This window comes from Pleurodeles waltl, chromosome 4_1, assembly GCF_031143425.1.
Source record: "Pleurodeles waltl isolate 20211129_DDA chromosome 4_1, aPleWal1.hap1.20221129, whole genome shotgun sequence".
In the NCBI taxonomy this organism is placed as follows: Eukaryota; Metazoa; Chordata; class Amphibia; order Caudata; family Salamandridae; genus Pleurodeles; species Pleurodeles waltl.
Window position 1 is genome coordinate 810,076,640 of NC_090442.1, and position 24,164 is coordinate 810,100,803.

Sequence of the window (24,164 nt, forward strand, 5' to 3'; positions counted from 1 at the left end):
GTCCCTACTGTGAGATCTGGCTGGGGAAGGAAGAGGCGTCTGCCTCTGACCCAATCTCAGTTCACTAACCACTACTGCAGGTCTTTTGCAGTTCCCTCCGAGATCTAAACTGGGTCGGTGAGATTCCCCTGATGCTGTGCCCACCGGATCTTCAGGTCCCACTGCAGAGCCCCCATATGCAATCTGGCATGTTTGACTAGCAGGATGCAGGAGGCCATTAGGCCCAACAGCCTCAGAGTCTGTCTCACCGAAATCCAAGATAGAGGCTGAAACATTGGTATGATAATCTGAATATCCTGGAGTCGCTGCTCGGGAGGATAAGCCCGAAACTGCACTGTCTCCAGAACAGCTCCGATGAAAGGGAAATCCGAGTCAGGTTTGACTTCGGCATGTTTATAGTGGACCACAGTGAATGCAGGAGGTATGCCGTAGACTGAAGTTGGGTGACAAGAGCCTGGGGCGTAGGAGCCTTCAACGGCCAGTTGTCGAGGTAGGGGAAGACTGAAATCCCTAACCTGCGCAGATGAGCTGCTACCACCGCCATCACTTCTATGAACACCTGAAGGGCACTTATGAAACCAAAGGGGAGCACAGTAAACTGAAAGTGCTCGTGGCCCACCTTGACCTGCAAGTAGCACCTGTGGGTAGACGGGATGGGGATGTGAAAGTACGCTAGTTTCAAGAAATGCTCTTGAATCACTAGCAAAGTACATCACCCAAAAGCGACCCAGGCCCTTGTTTCAACTTCTTTTGATATTTTCCTCTTTCTGCCACACGAGTGGCCCGCAGTAGAAGTGCAGTGTAAGGAAATGCCTCCTTGGCATGGTTGCCCCCTGACTTTTTGCCTTTGCTGATGCTATGTTTACAATTGAAAGTGTGCTGAGGCCTGCTAACCAGGCCCCAGCACCAGTGTTCTTTCCCTAACCTGTACTTTTGTATCCACAATTGGCAGACCCTGGCATCCAGATAAGTCCCTTGTAACTGGTGCTTCTAGTACCAAGGGCCCTGATGCCAAGGAAGGTCTCTAAGGGCTGCAGCATGTCTTATGCCACCCTGGAGACCTCTCACTCAGCACAGACACACTGCTTGCCAGCTTGTGTGTGCTAGTGAGGACAAAACGAGTAAGTCGACATGGCACTCCCCTCAGGGTGCCATGCCAGCCTCTCACTGCCTATGCAGTATAGGTAAGACACCCCTCTAGCAGGCCTTACAGCCCTAAGGCAGGGTGCACTATACCATAGGTGAGGGTACCAGTGCATGAGCATGGTACCCCTACAGTGTCTAAACAAAACCTTAGACATTGTAAGTGCAGGGTAGCCATAAGAGTATATGGTCTGGGAGTTTGTCAAACACGAACTCCACAGCACCATAATGGCTACACTGAAAACTGGGAAGTTTGGTATCAAACTTCTCAGCACAATAAATGCACACTGATGCCAGTGTACATTTTATTGTAAAATACACCCCAGAGGGCACCTTAGAGGTGCCCCCTGAAACTTAACCGACTATCTGTGTAGGCTGACTAGTTTTAGCAGCCTGCCACAAACCGAGACATGTTGCTGGCCCCATGGGGAGAGTGCCTTTGTCACTCTGAGGCCAGTAACAAAGCCTGCACTGGGTGGAGATGCTAACACCTCCCCCAGGCAGGAATTGTCACACCTGGCGGTGAGCCTCAAAGGCTCACCTCCTTTGTGCCAACCCAGCAGGACACTCCAGCTAGTGGAGTTGCCCGCCCCCTCCGGCCAGGCCCCACTTTTGGCGGCAAGGCCGGAGAAAATAATGAGAAAAACAAGGAGGAGTCACTGGCCAGTCAGGACAGCCCCTAAGGTGTCCTGAGCTGAAGTGACTCTAACTTTTAGAAATCCTCCATCTTGCAGATGGAGGATTCCCCCAATAGGGTTAGGATTGTGACCCCCTCCCCTTGGGAGGAGGCACAAAGAGGGTGTACCCACCCTCAGGGCTAGTAGCCATTGGCTACTAACCCCCCAGACCTAAACACGCCCTTAAATTTAGTATTTAAGGGCTACCCTGAACCCTAGAAAATTAGATTCCTGCAACTACAAGAAGAAGGACTGCCCAGCTGAAAACCCCTGCAGCGGAAGACCAGAAGACGACAACTGCCTTGGCTCCAGAAACTCACCGGCCTGTCTCCTGCCTTCCAAAGATCCTGCTCCAGCGACGCCTTCCAAAGGGACCAGCGACCTCGACATCCTCTGAGGACTGCCCCTGCTTCGAAAAGACAAGAAACTCCCGAGGACAGCGGACCTGCTCCAAGAAAAGCTGCAACTTTGTTTCCAGCAGCTTTAAAGAACCCTGCAAGCTCCCCGCAAGAAGCGTGAGACTTGCAACACTGCACCCGGCGACCCCGACTCGGCTGGTGGAGATCCGACACCTCAGGAGGGACCCCAGGACTACTCTGATACTGTGAGTACCAAAACCTGTCCCCCCTGAGCCCCCACAGCGCCGCCTGCAGAGGGAATCCTGAGGCTTCCCCTGACCGCGACTCTTGGAATCCAAAATCCCGACACCTGGGAGAGACCCTGCACCCGCAGCCCCCAGGACCTGAAGGACCGGACTTTCACTGGAGAAGTGACCCCCAGGAGTCCCTCTCCCTTGCCCGAGTGGAGGTTTCCCCGAGGAACCCCCCCCTTGCCTGCCTGCAGCGCTGAAGAGATCCCTAGATCTCCCATTGACTTCCATTACAAACCCGACGCTTGTTTCTACACTGCACCCGGCCGCCCCCGCGCTGCTGAGGGTGAAATTTCTGTGTGGGCTTGTGTCCCCCCCTGTGCCCTACAAAACCCCCCTGGTCTGCCCTCCGAAGACGCGGGTACTTACCTGCAAGCAGACCGGAACCGGGGCACCCCCTTCTCTTCATTCTAGCCTATGTGTTTTGGGCACCACTTTGAACTCTGCACCTGACCGGCCCTGAGCTGCTGGTGTGGTGACTTTGGGGTTGCTCTGAACCCCCAACGGTGGGCTACCTTGGACCAAGAACTAAGCCCTGTAAGTGTCTTACTTACCTGGTTAACCTAACAAATACTTACCTCCCCTAGGAACTGTGAAAATTGCACTGTGTCCACTTTTAAAACAGCTATTTGTGAATAACTTGAAAAGTATACATGCAATTTTGATGATTTGAAGTTCCTAAAGTACTTACCTGCAATACCTTTCGAATGAGATATTACATGTAGAATTTGAACCTGTGGTTCTTAAAATAAACTAAGAAAAGATATTTTTCTATACAAAAACCTATTGGCTGGATTTGTCTCTGAGTGTGTGTACCTCATTTATTGTCTATGCGTATGTACAACAAATGCTTAACACTACTCCTTGGATAAGCCTACTGCTCGACCACACTACCACAAAATAGAGCATTGGTATTATCTCTTTTTGCCACTATCTTACCTCTAAGGGGAACCCTTGGACTCTGTGCATGCTATTCCTTACTTTGAAATAGCACATACAGAGCCAACTTCCTACATGCAGCGTTGCCCAACTCTCCCAAAGGAGCACGCAGGTTTGAAATCCAGTCGTTGCCAAAATGTAGTATTCCCTTGCAGTAATGATATTGGTACAACGTAGGGATTGTGAACAATTCCTTTAATTGAAGCCACCTCAACACAGTTGTAGCCTCTACGTTTAACGACCAAAGCATGCCGGCAACATGGTTAACTCCTATATTTATACATAGACTATAGATATAGAATGTAGAAGGAGAAAGAACATTCTACCAACCAACATACCTTACAATACTAGAGGAACCCAAATTACAGGTAACACTAAAAGAAGAAAGAAAAAGGTTACATGGGGAGGATTGTTTACCTATATAAGTGACTAAGGGCCAGATGTAGGAAGGCATTAGCGGCTCGCAAACGGCAAAAAACGCCGTTTGCGAGGCGCTAATGCCCTCACGCGATGCTGAAACACATATTGCGAGTCGGTGACCGACTCGCAAAATGTGTTTCAGACTCGCAAATAGGAAGGGGCGTTCCCTACCTATTTGCGAGTCGCACCGCGATGTAGGGTTGATTTGTGACGCAAAAGCGGTCGCAAATCAACACGCAATTACCATCCATGAAGTGGATGGTAACTCATTCGCAAACGGGAAGGGGTCCCCATGGGACCCCTTCCCCTTTGTGAATGCTCACAATTATATTTTTTCAGAGCAGGCAGTGGTCCTATGGACCACTGCCTACTCTGAAAAAAAATGAAACAAAAAGGTTTCGGTATTTTTTTCTATTTGTAGCTCGTTTTCCTTTAAGGAAAACGGGTTGCAAAGAGAAAAAAAAACTGCTTGATTTAAAAGCAGTCACGGACATGGTGGTCTGCTGTCTCCAGCAGGCCACCATCCCCGGGAGTGCCTAGACTCGCTATGGGGTCGCAAACTGCGACCCACCTCATAAATATTTATGAGGTGGGTCTTTGCGACCCCATAGCGAGTCGCAGAAGGTGTCTGAGACACCTTTCTGCATACCAATTTGCGAGTTGCAAATTGCGAGTCGGAAGGACTCGCAATTTGCAACTAGCAAATTGGTTTCTACCTACATCTGGCCCTAAGTCTGCTCATTATGGCATTCCTTTTATCCTTGGTTCAGCCATGGAACCCACTGCTACATATGACCGATGAAGATCCATCACATACAGCAACCTCTATTTGCTATCTAAGTGACCTGAACACACCAGCCTTCATCCATTATGGAGCACCTGTTGCTGAGTTTAGTGGAGATGTGGTACCCAATACAAGAACAAGCAATGGGAAACCAACATGCCTATACAGTCAGTCAAGCTCAGCAAGCAGAGGTCCTAAAGAAAGTCACAGAGACCTTCACAGAAGCAGCAACTCAATCAATCAGGAATTTGTAAAGCACACTACTCACCCGTGAGGATCTCAAGGCGCTGAGGAGGAGAAGGGGGAAGAAGGGGTGGGGAGTGCTGCTCGAACGGCCAGGTCTTGAGAAGTTTCCTGAAGGTAAGCAGGTCTTTGGTCTGGCGCAGGTGGGTGGAAAGAGTGTTCCACGTTTTGGCGGTGAGGTGCGAGAATGATCTACTGTGGGAAGTAGTTCTGCAGGCACGTGGGACGGTTGCGAGGGCGAGGTCAGCGGAGCGGAGATGAAGGGTAGTGTGGTGTAGAAGGAGAGTCGTCTGTTGAGGTATTCTGGTCCAGTGCTGTGCAGTGCTTTGTGAGCGTGGGTGAGGAGTTTGAAGGTGATTCTCTTGTAGACTGGAAGCCAGTGCAGGTTTTTTAGGTGGTCTGTGATGTGGCAGTGGTAGGGGATGTCCACGATGAGGCATGCAGAGGCTTTCTGGATGTGTTTCAACCTCTTCTGGAGTTTGCCCGTGGTTCCTGCGGAGAGGGCATGGCCGTAGTCCAGTGTGCTGCTTACGAGGGCTTGGGTGACTGTTCTTCTAGTTTCGGTGGGTATCCATTTGCAGATCTTTCAGAGCATGCGGAGGGTGTTGAAGCAGAAGGAGGAGATGGCGTTGACTTGCTGGGTCATGGATAGTGAGAGGTCCAACATGAATCCTAGGTTGCGTGCGTGGTCGGTGGAAGTCTGAGCGGTTCCGAGAGTGGCAGGCCACCAGGAGCCGAAGATGAGGACTTCCGTCTTGTCGGAATTGAGTTTGAGGCAGCTGCTTTTCATCCATTCGGCGATGGCCTTCATTCCTTCGTGGAGGTTGGTCTTGGCGGAGCCCTTGGTGAGGGAGAGGATCAGCTGGGTGTCGTCGGCATATGAGATGATGTTGAGGTTGTGGGATCGGGCGATGTTAGCGAGCAGGGCCATGTACATGTTGAAGAGGGTAGGGCTGAGGGACGAACCCTGGGGTATGCCGCAGGTTTTGGTGGCCTCTGAGCGGAATGGGGGGAGGCGGACTCTCTGGGTTCTGCCGGTGAAAAAGGAGGTGACCCAGTCCAGGGCTCTGTCGCGGATTCCAGCATTGCTGATGAGTGAGCGTAGGGTGTGGTGGCAGATGGTGTTGAACGCTGTCGTAAGGTCCAGGAGGATGAGGGCCGCGGTTTCACCGCTGTCCAGTATGGTTCTGATGTTGTCGGTGGCGGCGATGAGGGCGGTTTCAGTGCTGTGGTTGCTGCAGAATACGGATTGGGAAGGCTCCAGGGTGTGGTTCTCCGCAAGGAAGTGGGTTAGTTGTCTGTTGACAGCCTTCTCGATTACTTTTGCCGGGAATGAGAGCAGGGAGATAGGCCGGAAATTCTTGAGGTCCTTTGGGTCTGCCTTGGGTTTTTTGAGGACAGCATTGATCAACTAGACCTTTCCCCTCCAAAGAATTGCCAGAGAATCTGGCTGTTCAAAGTAGCGGTTTGTTCACTACATTCTACTGCACCTTTCCAGGACACTCCATACCACCTACCAAGCAGTATATCTGGCGGGTACCACCTCCTATGCTGAACAGCTTAATAGACAGATTGGGACTATACTTCAAACATTTTAAGCTTAAAGTTTTCAGGGAATCTACCCTACAGAACAGTGGACAAATGGCCAATCTTGCCAAATTTACCTTGACCCCACAACATACAATACCTGCCACTCTGAATGACCTGACAGACTCAAGAATTCACACTGTGAAAACCCAGAAACAGCCAATAGGATAGCAGGTCAGACCTTAACGGTATTAAAGTGGCCGTCAGGGGAGATGCAATGTCTGGGTTTGCCATAAAAAGCAATCACTGTCAGGTTCTGATCTCCTCTGCTAGACTGCCTGTGGATCTGTCTCTGACTACATCCATCCTGGTGAAATTCTAGGGAAACCGTGTCACCCTACCACAAAACCATGCCTGCCAGTAAGATGTCAAAGAGTGAGACAAAGAAAGTACAAGGAGAGGGATTGCACCCTATAAAAGAATAACCCTCACTCATTACAGAATTCTAGCCATCTGACTTAGTCACGTAATTCATTGGTTTGTGTAATTATTGAAGATCAATCACCAGCAAGAACTCTGGCTCCTTCAAAGTTTTAATGTTAGTTGGGATTACAAAGTGAGTCTGGTAAAATATATAATTCCCTCTATTTTGTTTAGCACATGACGCAGTCGGCCCTGAATGCCCCCTCTCCCCAATAATGTGCAATTGCACCGGCATTTCCAAATGCAACATCGTATTCTGCTTACAATAACAAATTGGGAAAATTCTAACACCAGAAAAGTCACATGCCTTTTCCAAGAGTATGCCTAGATCGTTACTTAAAACATCACTAGTAAAACAGTCATATTATATTTGAACTTAAAAATGTATTGCAAGTATATACGAGGTAGCAACTTGTTTTCTTCTATTTATTTCTCTTTTTGTGGTATATGCTTGCAATATAAAATAAACATTACACCAACATGACAAAGCCAGCTGTGTTGGCTTTGCCAATGCTTGCATTCGAGGGGTGAAGAACAGCTATATAGGTTACTGAATCTACCTGCAGATACAGCCAGAGCAAATATAGAATATTCAAATCAACGGAAAAGTGCCACTACTTGAAAATCAATACAAACACTCCGTTTGAATCCATAACCCGATTTTCCTATACATAAAAGTCTATCGTCAATATTAACTTTCTCGCAAATACTTGGTCTGTGATCTCAAACGCTGGTCTGATATCTTGGCAGACGAAAGATCAAGGAAAAACATGTGTTTCTTGCTGGACACTGTGCAGTGACCACCAGTCCTCGATGCTTTTTTATGGAAACTGCCTCAGAGTGTTACTTTGTACCAACAGGTGCAGCAACTCAAAGAACTGGTGTGTGTGTTACGTGCTTTTGATGCACCTGCACCAATACTCAGGCCTGAACTAATCAATCCCCACACCTGAAAAAAGCCAGACTGGCCAACCAAAATTACATAGACAACCACACTAAAAACAGAGGTGAAAGGTTGGTTTCCAGTGGCCTGTGCCCATGAGCAGATACAGTTTATGGAAGAGTGCCTTTGGGTTTGACACCAATCCCTGCACTTTTGGTAAGGTGACTTCAAAGTTAGTTTTTTTCAGAACCACGGGTAATGAAGGATACTGGAACATGAACACCATTAGTCTGGACAGATGTATAGACAAGTGACCAAGGGGTTCAAACGCAAATATCTAGGCAATATTCTATGCAAAGTCAAAAATTATTTACCAGCTCTCTTGCTTAAATCAGAATGGGCGGGCCTTCCCTAATCAAAACCTGCATGGCTAAATCATGACAGCACAACGGGCAGCAGCCTCTCCTTGCTTAACTTCAACTGGCTATAGTGAAGTTAGTAGACTGAATCTACATAGCAGGCCATATTCTTTGAGAATACACCGCATACATGAACAAAGAAAGAATGTCCTAACTGAGCAACAAGACAATACCTTGGTGCCTGCCATTAGTAATACTGTACCATCTACAGCAGCCTCCTGGGGAGGAAGAAAGGAGAAAACACAATGAATGTGCTCCCAGGTCAAAAGTGACCAGGACCATTTCAAGTAGCCTCACTTTTTGTGTAATCCAAAATAGATTCCTCAGTCACTTTTACCAACGAGTACAGTCTCTTACCCACTCAACCCACAACACACGTAACATGATCACACTACCCACACTAGCCCTCATATGCACGTGAGTGAAATCCCTAGGGGAGAAGATAGAGACTAGTAGGCACCTCCTCCTGAATGCAAAATGTAAAAGGCCTGTCCTTTCCAACAAACTATTGCCACAATTAGTCTCATACAGCTTAAACACAGTGGACAGTTGTTAATTTTGGAACAATTCATCCCGATGCACACAACCATACATTCACACATAAGAACAAAGTTGCATCACCACTATTAAATTCCCCCGTCATGAACTCTCCATCAAGCCCTGCATGAATGTATGTGGTCTGGCAGGCTCTGAGACCTAGGCCAACGGTTGCAGATTGACAGGTCACGGTGGGGTGGTGTGTAGCCGACAGACAAAAGTGCAAATAGGAAACTTAGATCATTACCCAAAGGCTTGCACAGCCACACCTCATTGGTCCCAGGAAATTGGCCCCAATAAAACACACATGGCCAGAGGGGTGCGTGCATTCCCAAAAAACACCATAAAGTTAGATGCCACATGTAGTCAGGAACACTTAGCCGATCAGAACACAGCACACACAGTACAAATACTGATCACGTGCCCCTCAGTCTAGACATCTGAAACACATACTCGCTGGCCCACATTCTGTCCATGCAAAGTTGAGGCACCGGCAGTTGTTACCAGGACCACATTTTATGACTCCAACACAACTGTTAGCATTCTTCACCCCAAAAAGTAATGTTGTAATTGTTTTATAGTACCCATAGAATTGTATAAAACACCACTGAAAACCACTCTACTTTGAGACAGTCCTCAGACCCCTGTTCTGTAACGGTTCTCCCGGCCGTAATGTTTAAGTAAACAAACTGTTCCTGTTTTGCCAGACACCTTTTGTCTTTTTTTTTTTTTTTTAAGGTAAATTCACATTCAAACAACATATTGGTTAGCCAGATAGGAGATGATTGGTTTCTCAGACTCGACTGCGACCAAAAAAGGGGGACCCCGCCTGGAAGTATTCACATTTGCGCAACAAGGAAAGGAGAACAGACGCCCCAATTGATTGGAAGTTCTGCTGAATCCCCGGGGGTAGTCCATCCTGAAGCTGCCGTCAGAAGGGTAAGAGTCTACATCAGATCCCCAGTCCTAGCATTAGGTCTTGTGGCAAACTAGGAAATAGCGTAACCTGCAGAAGTAATGATAATCAGCACGCTAGGAAAGGTGCCAGTATTGGAAGTATCATTCCATGCACTCTGGGGGCTCCTTAGAGGACCCACAGCATTGCTCCTACCAGCCTTCTGGGGTTTTCCAGGCACCCCAACCTGCTTCCACCCCTTAGACAGGTTTCTGCCCTCCTGTTGCTTAAACAGCTCGAGCCCAGGAAGGCAGAACAAAGGATTTCTTTTGGTTGAGGGGGGAAACACTCTCTCCCTTTGGAAATAGGTGTTACATGGCTTGGGAGGGTTAGCCTCCCCAAGCTTCTGGTATGCTTTGAAGGGCACATTTGGAGCCCTCTGTGCATAAACCAGTCTACACCGGTTCAGGGACCTGCAGTCCCTGCTCTGACACGAAACTGGACAATGGAAAGGGGAGTGGCCCCCTCCCCTGTCCAACACCACCCCAGGGGTGGTGCCCAGAGCTCCTCCAGAGGGTCCCTGGGTTCTGCGATTTTTAATCCAAGGTTGGCATGGACCTCTGGGAGCATCTGAGTGGCCAGGTCAGGTAGGTGACGTCAGAGCCCCTTCCTGATAGTTGTGACCAATCTCCCTTTCATGGGTGGGTCCTCAGATTCAGCTTGCAAGATTCCAGCAGGAATCCTCTGCAACCTCTACTTTGACTTCTAGTCACTGGAACCGCAACTGGACCCTCCAGGAACCCACAATCTGCATCCACGACGAAGATTCAGCTTGCAACATTGTTTCCATGACTCCTTTCAGCTTCTGCAACATTTCCTCGGGTGCACATCCTCTGATGGTGGCAAGCCTTCAGCCTGCACGAGAATGAAAAAGTAATCTCACTTGGAGTGAAGGAGTCACTCCCCTGCATCCACAGGCACCAACTGCAACGACGACCAGCTGCATGGATCTCCTCTCATCCTGAGATGCATGGATCCTGCATCATGGGTGGTGGTCCAGAGCAGTCCTCTTTGTGCTCTCTGCTAGCTGTCCATTTTTGGTGGAGCTAAGCCCTTCCCACGCAGGATAGTATTCACGTGTACCGTGTCTCTTGCCGCTACGAAGGCTTGTTTGCATCTCCTCTAAGGGATCTTCGGGCTCCGTGTTGCCCCAGCCTTCCTTCCTGAGATGCACAGACCTCTGCATGCTTCTCCTGTGGTGTGGGACCCTTCTCCAGTTGTGCTGCGTGGGCTCCTCGGCGACCCCTGGTTCCTCGTCCAGTGGGTCTCCTGTGGGGGCTGCCTCTTCTTCTTTGAACTCTGCCTTGCCGAGGGTCCCTCTAGCACTCCCCCATGGGTTGAGTCCTCCTGGACCTTGATGGTCCCCGGTAGCTCCACTTTGTGCTTCACCAGGACTTCTGCCTTTGCCAAGGTTTGTTGGTGGCTTTTCCATGCCACTGACGACTGCAATCATCCATCTGGCGTGGGACGTCGACTGCATCCTCCAGGAATTCTTCTCCTGCTCCAGGGATGCATTCCTGACCACCTTCGTCCTACTGTCGACTATTTCCTGCAACCACAGCTGGGTGGGTAGTAGCTCCTCCTCCCCCTGGACTCTTCTGTGATTTCTGGACTTGGTCCCCTTTTTCCACAAGTCTTCCTCTTCAGGAATCCACCGCTAGTTTCTTGCAGTCTTGTCTGGGTGTTGCATTTTCTTCTTTTCCTTCCTTTTGGGTGGTAAGGGGATAATCCAGTAACTTACTCCTTTCTTCCTGGTCGCTGGGGGGTTACTGTGGTACTTATATTTAGGGTTTCCTGGTATCCCCAGCTCCCCTCTATACATTCCACTTACCTAGGTGCGGGTACTGCATTTGCATTCCAATTTCTTTAGTGTATGGTTTGGGCTCCCCCTAGGGTCACTCTTGTCTATTTCCATTTGCACTATTTTCTATCACTTTCTATGCCTACTGCTGATTACTAGTGTACATATCTATTGTGTTACTTACCCCCTATTAGAGGGTTGCCCATCTAGTGTTTTGGTACTGTGTTACTGTAATAAAGACCTTTTATTTTCGTAACATTGAGTGTTTTATTTCATGTGTGTAAGTGCTATGTGACTACAGTGGTATTTCATGAGCTTTGCATGTCTCCTAGATAAGCCTTGGCTGCTCATCCACAGCTACCTCTAGAGAGCCTGGCTCCTAGACACTACCTACACTACACTAATAGGGGATACCTGGTATAAGGTGTTAGTACCTTAGGTCCCCACCACACACCAGGCCAGCTTCCTACACAAGCCAATGAACAAACACATCCACTCCTGCTTCTATCTGCAGTCCCACAGTGGCCCTTCCCATATCTAGGGCTGTCTTCATTAACAACAAGTGGACCCCACACATGGAGTTTCAGTGCAGGGCCATCCACCGAGCTGATATGAAGGGAAATGGGTCTCGTAGGGAAGGGCTGAATAACAGCATAAATATCCTGTGTCAGGAAATCTGGAATACTGAGGTAGCTAGGTATATGTGGATAGAAGGGAAGGGGCAACCCCTAATTGTACAGAAACTCACACTGTATTCCTTATGTTTCAGATGCAAAGGAATAATTCTGCTGAATACGAATGAAAACCGTGGCACAACCCTGCATGTTCCGTACATGCAATGGGGCACGTCCATGCTGATGGACATTTACTGGCAATGTGGCAAGTTTGCCTACACACAGCTAGTCCCTGGATGGCCTGACCTCTGCTCTGTCATCACTATACACACCCAGAGCATGGCCATTCCTGGAGAAGATCTGTCAGAACTATACCAACAAACACTAAGGAAGAAGATGATGATGTTGCATCAGGCACGCGAGAAAAGAACTGCTGATTATTTTGGCTGGGCTCAGTATGAGGGCATTCCAGAGAAATTCAGACTGTTCTATGTTGCACAAGTATCAGCCGGAGGGTCCATACTCTACTTCACCATGCAGACAAAAGCGAATGCCCGTTGGTTGCACATAACCAGGTGGGAAATGCTAAAAATTATAAAAAGCACTGAGCTTGGCCTTAATGCAATCGAAGATCAACAAGCCATCCGCCTCATGGTGATGCAACATGTGTTGGACTGGATAACCACAATGGAGCGTGGGATATGCATGAAGATCAGTGCATCTTGCTGTACATTCATACCTGGCAATGACATGGACAGTAGGACTCTGCCTTTTGCCATCCAAGCATTGCACCGACTACAAAAAGACATGTGTGAAGAGGGAGGTGCCCCTGAGCAGGAGTGGTTCACAAACTAGTTCTCCTGCCTCCCCCAGTGGCTGACCGTTCTGTGCACGCCATTGTTGTTGTTTCATCGTATTTCTGTTTTTGGGTGGTTTCCTGCAAGTGGGGGTTTCCTGCTGTTCAAACGGCGGCGTCGAATTGGGTAGAATGCAAGTAGCTAGGGAAGTAGTATTAGACAAAGAACAACAATCTGCCAACAATGCAACTGCCATGACATATGGGTTAGATGGTGTATTTGAAAATTCAACTATGGAGGAATGTTAATATTGGAATAATCAATGCCAATGCCCAAAACAATACATTCACACTTAAGAACGAAGTTGCATCACCACTATTAAATTCCCCTATCATGAACTCTCCATCAATCCCTGCATGAAAGAATGTGGTCCAGCAGGCTCTGAGACCTAGGCCAGAGGTGACAGATTCACAGGTCACAGGTGGGGTGGCGTGTAGCCGGCAGACAAAGTGCAAACAGGAAACTTAGATCAACTCCCACAGATAGGCACAGTGACACCACAATGGTCCCAGGATATTGACCTAAAAAAAAACACACATAGTCCGAGTGGTACGTGCATTCCCATAAACACCATAATTTAGATGCCACATGTAGTTAGGGGCACTTAGCCAATCAGAACACAGCAATCATGCGCCCCTCAAGCCGGATATCTGGACACATCCTCGCAGGCCCACATTGTGTTCACACAAGGTCCAGGCCCACCTGCAATTGCTATCAGGGCCTCATTTTATGACTCCAAGACAACTGTTCGCATTCTTCACATGAAAAAGGAATGTTGTAATTGTTTTATTGTACCCAGAGAATTGTATAAAATATCGCTCAAAACCACTGTACTTTGAGACGTCCTTAGACCCCGGTTTTGTAACTGTTTTCCCGACCGTAAGGTTTAATTAAACAAATGTTCCTGTTTTGTCAGGCACCTCTTGTCTTTTGTGTTTTGTATAGTAAATTCACATTAAGGTAACACAGTAACTCCTCTTTTACTTAAAGCAGGGTGCACTTGAAGTAACTCTTAGACCTCAGAGTACCACTCTGGGTCTCTGTGAGAAAGTAGCCTCTTTCTAGCCTTGTTACCCCACTTTTGGCCTGTTTTGTGAGTGTATGCCAGGGTGTTTTCACTGTCTCACTGGGATCCTGCTAGCCAGGGCCCAGTGCTCACAGTGAAAACCCTATGTTTTCAGTATGTTTGTTATGTGTCACTGGGACCCTGCTAGTCAGGACCCCAGTGCTCATAAGTTTGTGGCCTATATGTGTGTGTTCCCTGTGTAGTGCCTAACTGTCTCACTGAGGCTCTGCTAACCAGAACCTCAGTGGTTATGCTCTCTCATTTCTTTCCAAATTGTCACTAACAGGCTAGTGACCATTTTTACCAATTTACATTGGCTTACTGGAACACCCTTATAATTCCCTAGTATATGGTACTGAGGTACCCAGGGTATTGGGGTTCCGGAGATCCCTATGGGCTGCAGCATTTCTTTTGCCACCCATAGGGAGCTCTGACAATTCTTACACAGGCCTGCCACTGCAGCCTGAGTGAAATAACGTCCACGTTATTTCACAGCCATTTTACACTGCACTTAAGTAACTTATAAGTCACCTATATGTCTAACCTTTACCTGGTAAAGGTTAGGTGCAAAGTTACTTAGTGTGAGGGCACCCTGGCACTAGCCAAGGTGCCCCCACATTGTTCAGAGCCAATTCCCTGAACTTTGTGAGTGCGGGGACACCATTACACGCGTGCACTACATATAGGTCACTACCTATATGTAGCTTCACAATGGTAACTCCGAATATGGCCATGTAACATGTCTATGATCATGGAATTGCCCCCTCTATGCCATCCTGGCATAGTTGGCACAATCCCATGATCCCAGTGGTCTGTAGCACAGACCCTGGTACTGCCAAACTGCCCTTCCTGGGGTTTCACTGCAGCTGCTGCTGCTGCCAACCCCTCAGACAGGCATCTGCCCTCCTGGGGTCCAGCCAGGCCTGGCCCAGGATGGCAGAACAAAGAACTTCCTCTGAGAGAGGGTGTGACACCCTCTCCCTTTGGAAAATGGTGTGAAGGCAGGGGAGGAGTAGCCTCCCCCAGCCTCTGGAAATGCTTTGTTGGGCACAGAGGTGCCCAATTCTGCATAAGCCAGTCTACACCGGTTCAGGGGACCCCTTAGCCCTGCTCTGGCGCGAAACTGGACAAAGGAAAGGGGAGTGACCACTCCCCTGACCTGCACCTCCCCTGGGAGGTGTCCAGAGCTCCTCCAGTGTGCTCCAGACCTCTGCCATCTTGGAAACAGAGGTGCTGCTGGCACACTGGACTGCTCTGAGTGGCCAGTGCCACCAGGTGACGTCAGAGACTCCTTCTGATAGGCTCCTTCAGGTGTTAGTAGCCTATCCTCTCTCCTAAGTAGCCAAACCCTCTTTTCTGGCTATTTAGGGTCTCTGTCTCTGGGGAAACTTTAGATAACGAATGCAAGAGCTCAGCCGAGTTCCTCTGCATCTCTCTCTTCACCTTCTGATAAGGAATCGACTGCTGACCGCGCTGGAAGCCTGCAAAACTGCAACATAGTAGCAAAGACGACTACTGCAACTCTGTAACGCTGATCCTGCCACCTTCTCGACTGTTTTCCTGCTTGTGCATGCTGTAGGGGTAGTCTGCCTCCTCTCTGCACCAGAAGCGCCGAAGAAATCTCCTGTGGGTCGACGGAATCTTCCCCCTGCAACCGCAGGCACCAAAAAGCTGCATTACCGGTCCCTTGGGTCTCCTCTCAGCACGACGAGCGAGGTCCCTCGAATCCAGCGACTCTGTCCAAGTGACCCCCACAGTCCAGTGACTCTTCAGTCCAAGTTTGGTGGAGGTAAGTCCTTGCCTCACCTCGCTGGGCTGCATTGCTGGGAACAGCGACTTTTGCAGCTACTCCGGCCCCTGTGCACTTCCGGCGGAAATCCTTTGTGCACAGCCAAGCCTGGGTCCACGGCACTCTAACCTGCATTGCACGACTTTCTAAGTTGGTCTCCGGCGACGTGGGACTCCTTTGTGCAACTTCGGCGAGCACCGTTTCACGCATCCTCGTAGTGCCTATTTCTGGCACTTCTCCGGGTGCTACCTGCTTCAGAGAGGGCTCCTTGTCTTGCTCGACGTCCCCTCTCTCTGCTGGTCCAATTTGCGACCTCCTGGTCCCTCCTGGGCCTCAGCAGCGTCCAAAAACGCCAACCGCACGATTTGCAGCTAGCAAGGCTTGTTGGCGTCCTTTCGGCGGGAAAATACTTCTGCACGACTCTACACTGCGAGAGGGATCCGTCCACCAAAGGGGAAGTCTCTAGCCCTTTTTGTTCCTGCAGAAACCGCAGCTTCTTCTGTTCAGTAGAAGCTTCTTTGCACCCGCAGCTGGCATTTCCTGGGCATCTGCCCATCTCCGACTTGCTTGTGACTTTTGGACTTGGTCCCCTTGTTCCACAGGTACCCTAGATTGGAAATCCACAGTTGTTGCATTGCTGGTTTGTGTCTTTCCTGCATTATTCCTCTAACACGACTTCTTTGTCCTTAGGGGAACTTTAGTGCACTTTGCACTCACTTTTCAGGGTCTTGGGGAGGGTTATTTCTCTAACTCTCACTATTTTCTAATAGTCCCAGCGACCCTCTACAAGGTCACATAGGTTTGGGGTCCATTCGTGGTTCGCATTCCACTTTTGGAATATAGAATTGCAGTTGCCAAGAGGTTGTTTTGGAATATTATAGCCACAGCTCGTTTGCATGTGTGTTTTTTTACATTTTTGAATTCCAAAGACCAGCCTTGATTTGAAAATCATGCCAATTACAAATTTCTGTATTATTTTAATAACTAACGTTTTTAATTGAAAAATAGTGAGAATTGGTCCTGTTTATAGGTTGTATTTCTGGTTTGGTGTTGCTGTTCAAGAACCGCATGCAGTTTTCCCTGAAGAATAAGACTGGGTTGTACTAGTCTTGGAAAAAACAATTTAGGTGCAGTGACCTCAGCAAACTCAGCACATCGCTCATATCAATACTGGGCATTTCCCTTAGGAGTGGACATGGTCTTGTTTCTTTGGTATTACTTTTATAAAAACCTAATTAACTAATTGAACGTTTGAGCATTAAAAACAGTTTTCTACAAATAGTATTTTTCCTTTAGCAATGTAAGCGTGTAATACATTTCGTATGTTAATGAAAACATGGTGGTTTAAAAAAATATATATATAATTCCAAGTATGTATAGATCAAAGGCAAAAATGCAGTCCGGCTGATTGGGGGGCAGCTGACCTCTAAGAGTGGAAGTGTACTGGTAATTTATCATGGAATAGTGTTCCTTAACGAGGTCTGTAGTCAGCGTTTTCGTAAACTGGAGAAGGATTGGGTAAGACCCGATAGAGAAAGGGATGTCTTTCAAGAAACAATTTGTAACAACGAAATAGCACATCAACCTTTCAGTGTGAATGGAAAATGTTCATAAAAATAATTGCTAGCTGGAACATAAAAGAATTCAATTAAAAATATGCAGTTGTGACAAGGATAACAACACATGGACATTAGAGGGTCAAAAGGTACCCTTAAGCTGCTTAACTATACTTACAAGTCCCTTTTAATAATATACCTTACCAAAATAGTTCAGGAAATGTCAGCTGCATTAATTTCACACTGTGACGTTAGCTGTACATTTTGGCAAACATTTATATTCTGACAAGTCAGTGAAGACGTGATTCCTACCGTTGGAATAGGTTTTGTATCCTCCATTCCATTTGGAAAAAATGTTGACTTAAACTGGTTGACGTCTGTGAGCTCTTCAATATTTGCCGAAGTAAACTGCTGCAGGTAGCGACTGTAACACTGCAAAAGGGCCAACCTGTATTCCTGAGGACAAATGCTTTATGATTAAACACCGCTCAACAATACGAAATGCTTCAAGTAGTGAAACACAGGGACACAGAGAAATGTGTTGGTCAAAGACAGCTTTATACGACAAGCAGTGGTGCACAAAAAACTAAGCATGGAGGAAGATTGAACTCTAGTGGAAGCATAGCCTGCATCTTCATAAACAGTTCTTGATATTTACCATTGCTTCTCTTTCTGTTTATCTGTTATCAAACCAGTTTCTGTGCCACGCACATATTACACCTGAGAGTTTTGTTAATGCTTAGCACTATAGAAGGAGGAATGGGGGAATAACTAATATTCATATTGCAGTTGATCAATCTACAACCTGCATTTCTCAAACCAATAAATTCTCACTTGCTGTGGTCATCAAGCTTCAATCAGTGACCTCCAAGAACTGACTGCAATCGCTGTGGTCATTATGCCTCAATCAGTAATCTCCAAAGAGTTACACTGGACTAATGATCTATGTAACATCAACAGTCAGGACTATCTCCCTGTATGCTGACCTCAGAAGAGGGAGAAACTATGCTTCCATACACAAAACGTCAGCCAACAGGACAGAGGTTGTCAACAACAAGAACTCTCTCTATACACTTAAACATCACCAAGAAGTGTTTTTCTGTCACAATTCAGTGCCACACAAAACTACTAACACACAAAACTACTAAATAAATCGCCAGATCATGTGCTATAAGCCATTAGAGCTGTGCTGGTCAATGTGTGAGGTGCCCAACAGTGATCTTTGTTGCAGATCCTTTTGGATAGAATGACTGACAAGATAAGATGGTTTGCACTGAGATCAGTTGCTGGCTATGGGATTTTGGAAATATAGGGCATCACTATACAGAAAAGTACAGGTAACTGTAGTCGAGTCTTACAAATTGGTTAGTTGTATCTACTAGCTGGTTTCAGTTGAAATTTAATGTCAAGCAGTAGAATTAGCATTTTCTCTACTGGACGTATATTCCACGTACAGGTGTCACACTTGTATGCAGACAACATAATCTGTACATCAAATTTTCCCCTAGGAAGTTTCTCATACCGATGTAGATATACCAGTTAACCAGTCGTCAACACAGCATAATGCACTTCTTTATAATGAGGATGTTTAATTATCGAATATTAGAAGATATGAATGTAGAAACCAATTGGCGCTACTCTTTGTCACAAAGAAGTGCAAAGGATTCAGAAATAAACTTGCACCAACAATGGAGGAAGAAGCATTTAAAATCAGAAGGTGGTAATTATCCATCTTAAGAAACACAAAGAGCTAATTTGCATTATTTTTTATTAATTAAAGGCAATTCTACAGAAGTATTCTGACCACAGAGCAAGTACAACAATGGCTTTTGCTATGTGTTGTTTTTGCACTGGCCATTCAGTACAAATGTCGGTGCAAAACTACCAAGCACAAATACACATTTGTGAAATACGGTCTCAGGTATTAATTTCAGCATCTTTTTAAAAAGAGAATCAAGGCTTTGCTTTTGCAAAATAATTACAGATCACATCAGAGGTAGGTGTTAAAAATGGGGTCTCTAGTTGGCAGTCAGTTTGCACCCTCTCCAAGTAGGGACCCTCACTCTAGTCAGGATAAGGGAGTTACCTGCTCAGATAACCGCTGCCTACCCCCTTGGTAGCTCGGCACGAGCAGTCAGGCGTATCTGAGAAGCAATGTGTAAAGCATTTGCACATAACACACAGTAATACAGTAAAAGCACTACAAAAGGACACCACACCAGTTTTCGAAAAAATAGCCAATACTTATCTGTGTAAAACAAGACCAAAATAAGAACAATCCAACATACAATGCTAAAGATATGAATTTTTTAAGATTTATCTTAAAAATACAGTTCCTTGAAGTAGATAGCTCCACCAGGGGTTATCACAGCATCATGATCAACAAAACCAACAGTTCAGGCTGGCCGCGGCGTCGCAGGCCAGCTACGGTGTCGGGAAGACCCAAAAACAGTACGTTGGATTTGTAGGGTGTCGCGGTCCTCGCGGTGAGCTTCAGAGAGTGGTATCGCCGACACCGCGGTGTCGGTTCCAGAGTCAGTGCAGGAGTCGTCGGGCCCTTGAAGTCACACACATTGCAGATCGAACTCCAGGCTGATGAAGTCAGGAGTGCTGGCGTGGATGGTGTCGGGGCTGTGGTGCGAAGCGGGACGATGCGACGTGCGGTGCCCCCAGGTCACGGTGCCGGCAGTGGCTCGGTGACTGCGTACAGCGGCGTCGGTGAGACCAGGGCTGTGGTGTGAAGCGGGGCGGTGCAACGTCCGGTGTCCACAGGTCACAATGCAGGCAGCATCATCGTCATTGCAGAAGCACTGTCGCCGGTAGGCCCAAGCCAGTGGTGCAGAACGGGATGCTGCTTTGTGACCCTCATAGGCAGTGGCCACAGTGCAGGCAGGGATGCCTGGTGACGACACTGGAGTCGGTAGTGCTGGCATCAGAGGACGGGGGCTGCGGTGCGGGATGGTGCTTTGTGCTCCTCACAAGCGGTGTCCACAGGCCACGGTGTAGGAGGCGGCACCGGTATCAGCAGGAGCGGCAGCGTCGGGGAGGCCTAGGCTGCGGTGTGAGCAGGCGATTCCGGATTGTGGTGCCCACAGGTTGCGGTGCGAGCAGCGGCTCGGTGAAGTCATGTGATGACAGCATCGGTGAGACCAGGGTCGCAGTGCGAAGCAGGGCACTGCGACTCCATGCGGCGTCGGCAGGTCACGATGCAGGCCAGCAGCGCCACTGGCGGCGGCGCTGTGGTTTCTCAGCAGATGGCCCTACAGTACAGGCTAGGCTCCCCTCCTGGCGTTCCCTCATGGAACCCTCCAGGACCTGGGACTGGATCTCGGGCACCCTGGGCCTCAGCCCACCCCCATTCCCTCTCCTCTGAGAAGACATGGGATCCCTCACCCATCCCACTACACTAGGACCTACCAGGGACACTGCAATCCTTTCCCACCTCACCTTGTTGGGAAACACCTAGACCACTCCCCTCAGGAGCACCCCGAAATGCCTCTTCAGACTCTCTGGTACTCACCCAGAGGTCTGCCTCCAGCGTACGCTCCCCGGGGTCAGAGAACTCACACTCTACCAGGTGTTGCCATAGCTCTGGAAAACAAGGACTGGACATATGCTCTCCAGCAATTACATCACACAGTCCCTCACATGAATTAACCAAACTACCCTTCACCCAAACATCCAGTGGCTCAGCCTTGAAAAAGTACCCCCACACCACTCTTCTGACACTGGTGCAACAGTACCTTACTGTCCCTGACACTCAACCCACACTCTTCTGGGATATCTCCACACTCCACAACCAGGACCTCTACCTGGGGGGGAACCCCTCTCCCTGTCAGTCACTCTCACCTAGAGCCAGTAGAGTGTCCCTCCCACCACTAGGAATATGACTCCCTAGGCCAGTTCCCCAATCCACCTCAGGGACCCTGCGCATCACTGGACCTACCTTATACTCCTGAACCTCCTGGTGCGTGTTAACCTCCTCCTTCAAGTCGGGGACCAAGTCTCTGGGCATGTGCACTTCTTCATCAGTCCTGGATATAACACTTTTGCTGCCACCATCTGAACTTGACTCAGCCATCATAGCTTCCAGCTTCAGCTCTTCACAGCTCAGTTCCTGAGCTGCACACAATTATATTTCTTTGGCTAAGACTCTCTTTGCCTCATCTCTCTGAAGCTGTTCGTCCAGCTCTCTCATCCACTGCTCCTGAGCTACGAACCATTCCCCTCTCTCTGGGTCCCTCTCAGGGCCACTGCCCTCCTCATCAGAGTAGTCCTCCTCCTCAAAACAATCTGGTATGGCTTCTTCCCAGCGTTTCATCTCATACTGAAACAGGCCTGACTCAAAGACCCACCTTGGAGACCTTCTCTTCACAGCCAGCCCCCTTTCCTTGCAGAAAACCTTTAGCTCCCTCAACGTGTAGTACTCCAGGTGCCAAAAGTTGACTTCCATTCTGCAAAAGCCTCACAACCAAAAACCAGAGTCCAAAAATACCACAATATCTCTAGAAGGACACCAGAGTACAAAAAGGAAAACACAGTATGTGGTACGTAGTGGTCTGCGATATGGTAGTTCTGTACACCAAGAACTGTGGGTCAAGTGCAAATGCAAGTCCTATCCTCACCGCTGACAACCAATGTTAGAAATGTGGTCTTTAGTTGGCAGTTGGTTTGCAACCTGTCCAAGCAGGGACCCTCACTCTAGTCAGCATAAGGGAAATACCTGCTCAGAAAACCCTTGCTCATTCCGTTGGTAGCTTGGCACGAGCAATCAGGCTTATCTCAGATGCCACGTGTAAAGCATTTGCACATAACACACAGGAATCCAGTGAAAACACTACAAAAAGACACCACACCAGTTTAAGAAAAATAGCCAATATTTATCCGTGTAAAACAAGACCAAAACAAGAACAATCCATCATACCATGCTAAAGATATGAATTTTGTAAGATTTATCTTAAAAATACAGTTCCTTGAAGTCAATAGCTCCACCTGGGGCTATCACGGCGTCGTGATAAAAAAAATCAACAGTTAAGGCCGGCCGCAGCATCGTGGGCCAACTTCGGAGAGCACCATCGCTGACGTCGCGGTGTCGGTTCCAGAGTCGGTGCAGGAGATGTCGGGCCCTTGAAGTCACACGCGTTGCAGATCAAACTCCAGGCTGATGAAGTCAGGAGCGCTGGCATGGATGGTGTCGGGGCTGCGGTGCGAAGCGGGATGATGCGATGTGCGGTGCCCACAGGTCACAGTGCAGGCAGCGGCGCTGTAGTTGTGAAAGTGCTGTCGTCGGTAGGCCCAAGCCAGCGGTGCGGGACGGACGGTGCTTCGTGACCCTCACGAGCAATGTCCACAGGCCATTGTGCAGGCAGGGATGCCTGGTGACAACACTGGAGTTGATGGTGCTGGCGATGGTGGACTGGGGCTGCGGTGCGGGACGGGGCGGTGCTTTGTGCTCCTCATGAGCAGTGTTCACAGGCCACGGTGCAGGCAGCGGCACTGGTATCAGCAGGAGCGGCAGCGGCAGGGAGGCCCAGGCTACGGTCTGAGCAGGCGATGCCGGAGTGCGGGGCCCACAGGTCACGGTGTGAGCAGCGGCTTGGTGAAGTCATCTGATGACAGCGTCAGTGAGACCAGGGTAGCGGTGAAGCGGGGCAATGCGACTCTGTGCGGCGGCGGCAGGTCACAGTGCAAGCCAGCAGCGTCATTGGCGGTGTTGCAGTGGTTTCTCCTCTTAAAGAGCAGAAAACACACAGTTCCCAGTGCTGCAGGTCGAGGAAACTGAAGTTTTGGGTGTCCCTGAGACTTCCAACAGGAAGCAAGCTCTACTCCAAGCCCTTGGAGAACTTTCTCAAGCAGGACACACAGCAAAGTTCACCTTTTGTACTCTTTTCAGGTAGAAGCAGCAACGGCAGGCCAATCCAGCAAAGCAGCACAGTAAAGTGACAGTACTCCTCCTCCAGCTCTTCAGCTCTTTTCCTTGGCAGAGGTTCCGCCTGATTCCAGAAAGATTCTAAAAATCTGGGGTTTTGGGGCTTCCTCTTATACCCCTTTAAAGTTTTCAAACTTCAAAGCAAAGTCTCAAATGTTTGACAGATCCTTCCTTGTCCAGGCCAGGCCCCAGACACACACCAGGGGGTCAAAGACTGCATTGTGTGAGGGCAGACACAGTCCTTTCAGGTGTGAATGACAACTCCTCCCTGCCCTCTAGCTCAGATGGCTCATCAGGATATGCAGGCTACACCCCACCCCCTTTGTGTCACTGTCTAGAGAGGAGCAAAACAGCCCAACTGTCAAACTGACCCAGACAGACAGTCCACAAATGGTTTAAGCAAGAAAATGCCTACTTTCTAAAAGTGGCATTTTCAAACAGACAATTTAAAAACCAACTTCAATAAATTATTTATGTTTAAATTGTGAGTTTAGAGACCCTAAACTACACATTTTTATCTGCTCGCAAGGGGAATCTGCGCTTTAAGGATATTTAAAGACAGCACCCATGTAAACCTATGAGAGAGATAGGCCTTGCACAGTGAAAATCGAATTTGGCAGTATTTCACTGTTAGGACATATAACACACACTAGTATATGTCCTACCTTAAACATACACTGCACCCTGCCCCGAGGCTACCTAGGGCCCACCTTAGGGGTGCCTGACATGTAGTAAAAGGGAAGGTCGAAAGTCGAATGGTCAGTTTAAAACTGCACACACAGACACTGCAGTGGCAGGTCTGAGCCATGTTTACAGGACTACTAATGTGGGTGGCACAACCACTGCTGCAGGCTCACTTGTAGCATTTGATTTACAGGCCCATGGCACCTGTG

General features: G+C 48.4%; 1 protein-coding gene across 1 annotated transcript in view; it reads right to left on the minus strand.

The window, feature by feature from the left end:
- The window catches only part of CFAP54 (cilia and flagella associated protein 54), a 1,075,777-nt gene that overhangs the window by 1,007,805 nt on the left and 43,808 nt on the right, over window positions 1-24,164 (minus strand). The window contains exon 3 of the mRNA XM_069229529.1: window positions 17,655-17,798. Coding sequence (XP_069085630.1) covers window positions 17,655-17,798 — 144 coding nt within the window. The remainder of the gene's footprint in view (window positions 1-17,654; window positions 17,799-24,164) is intronic.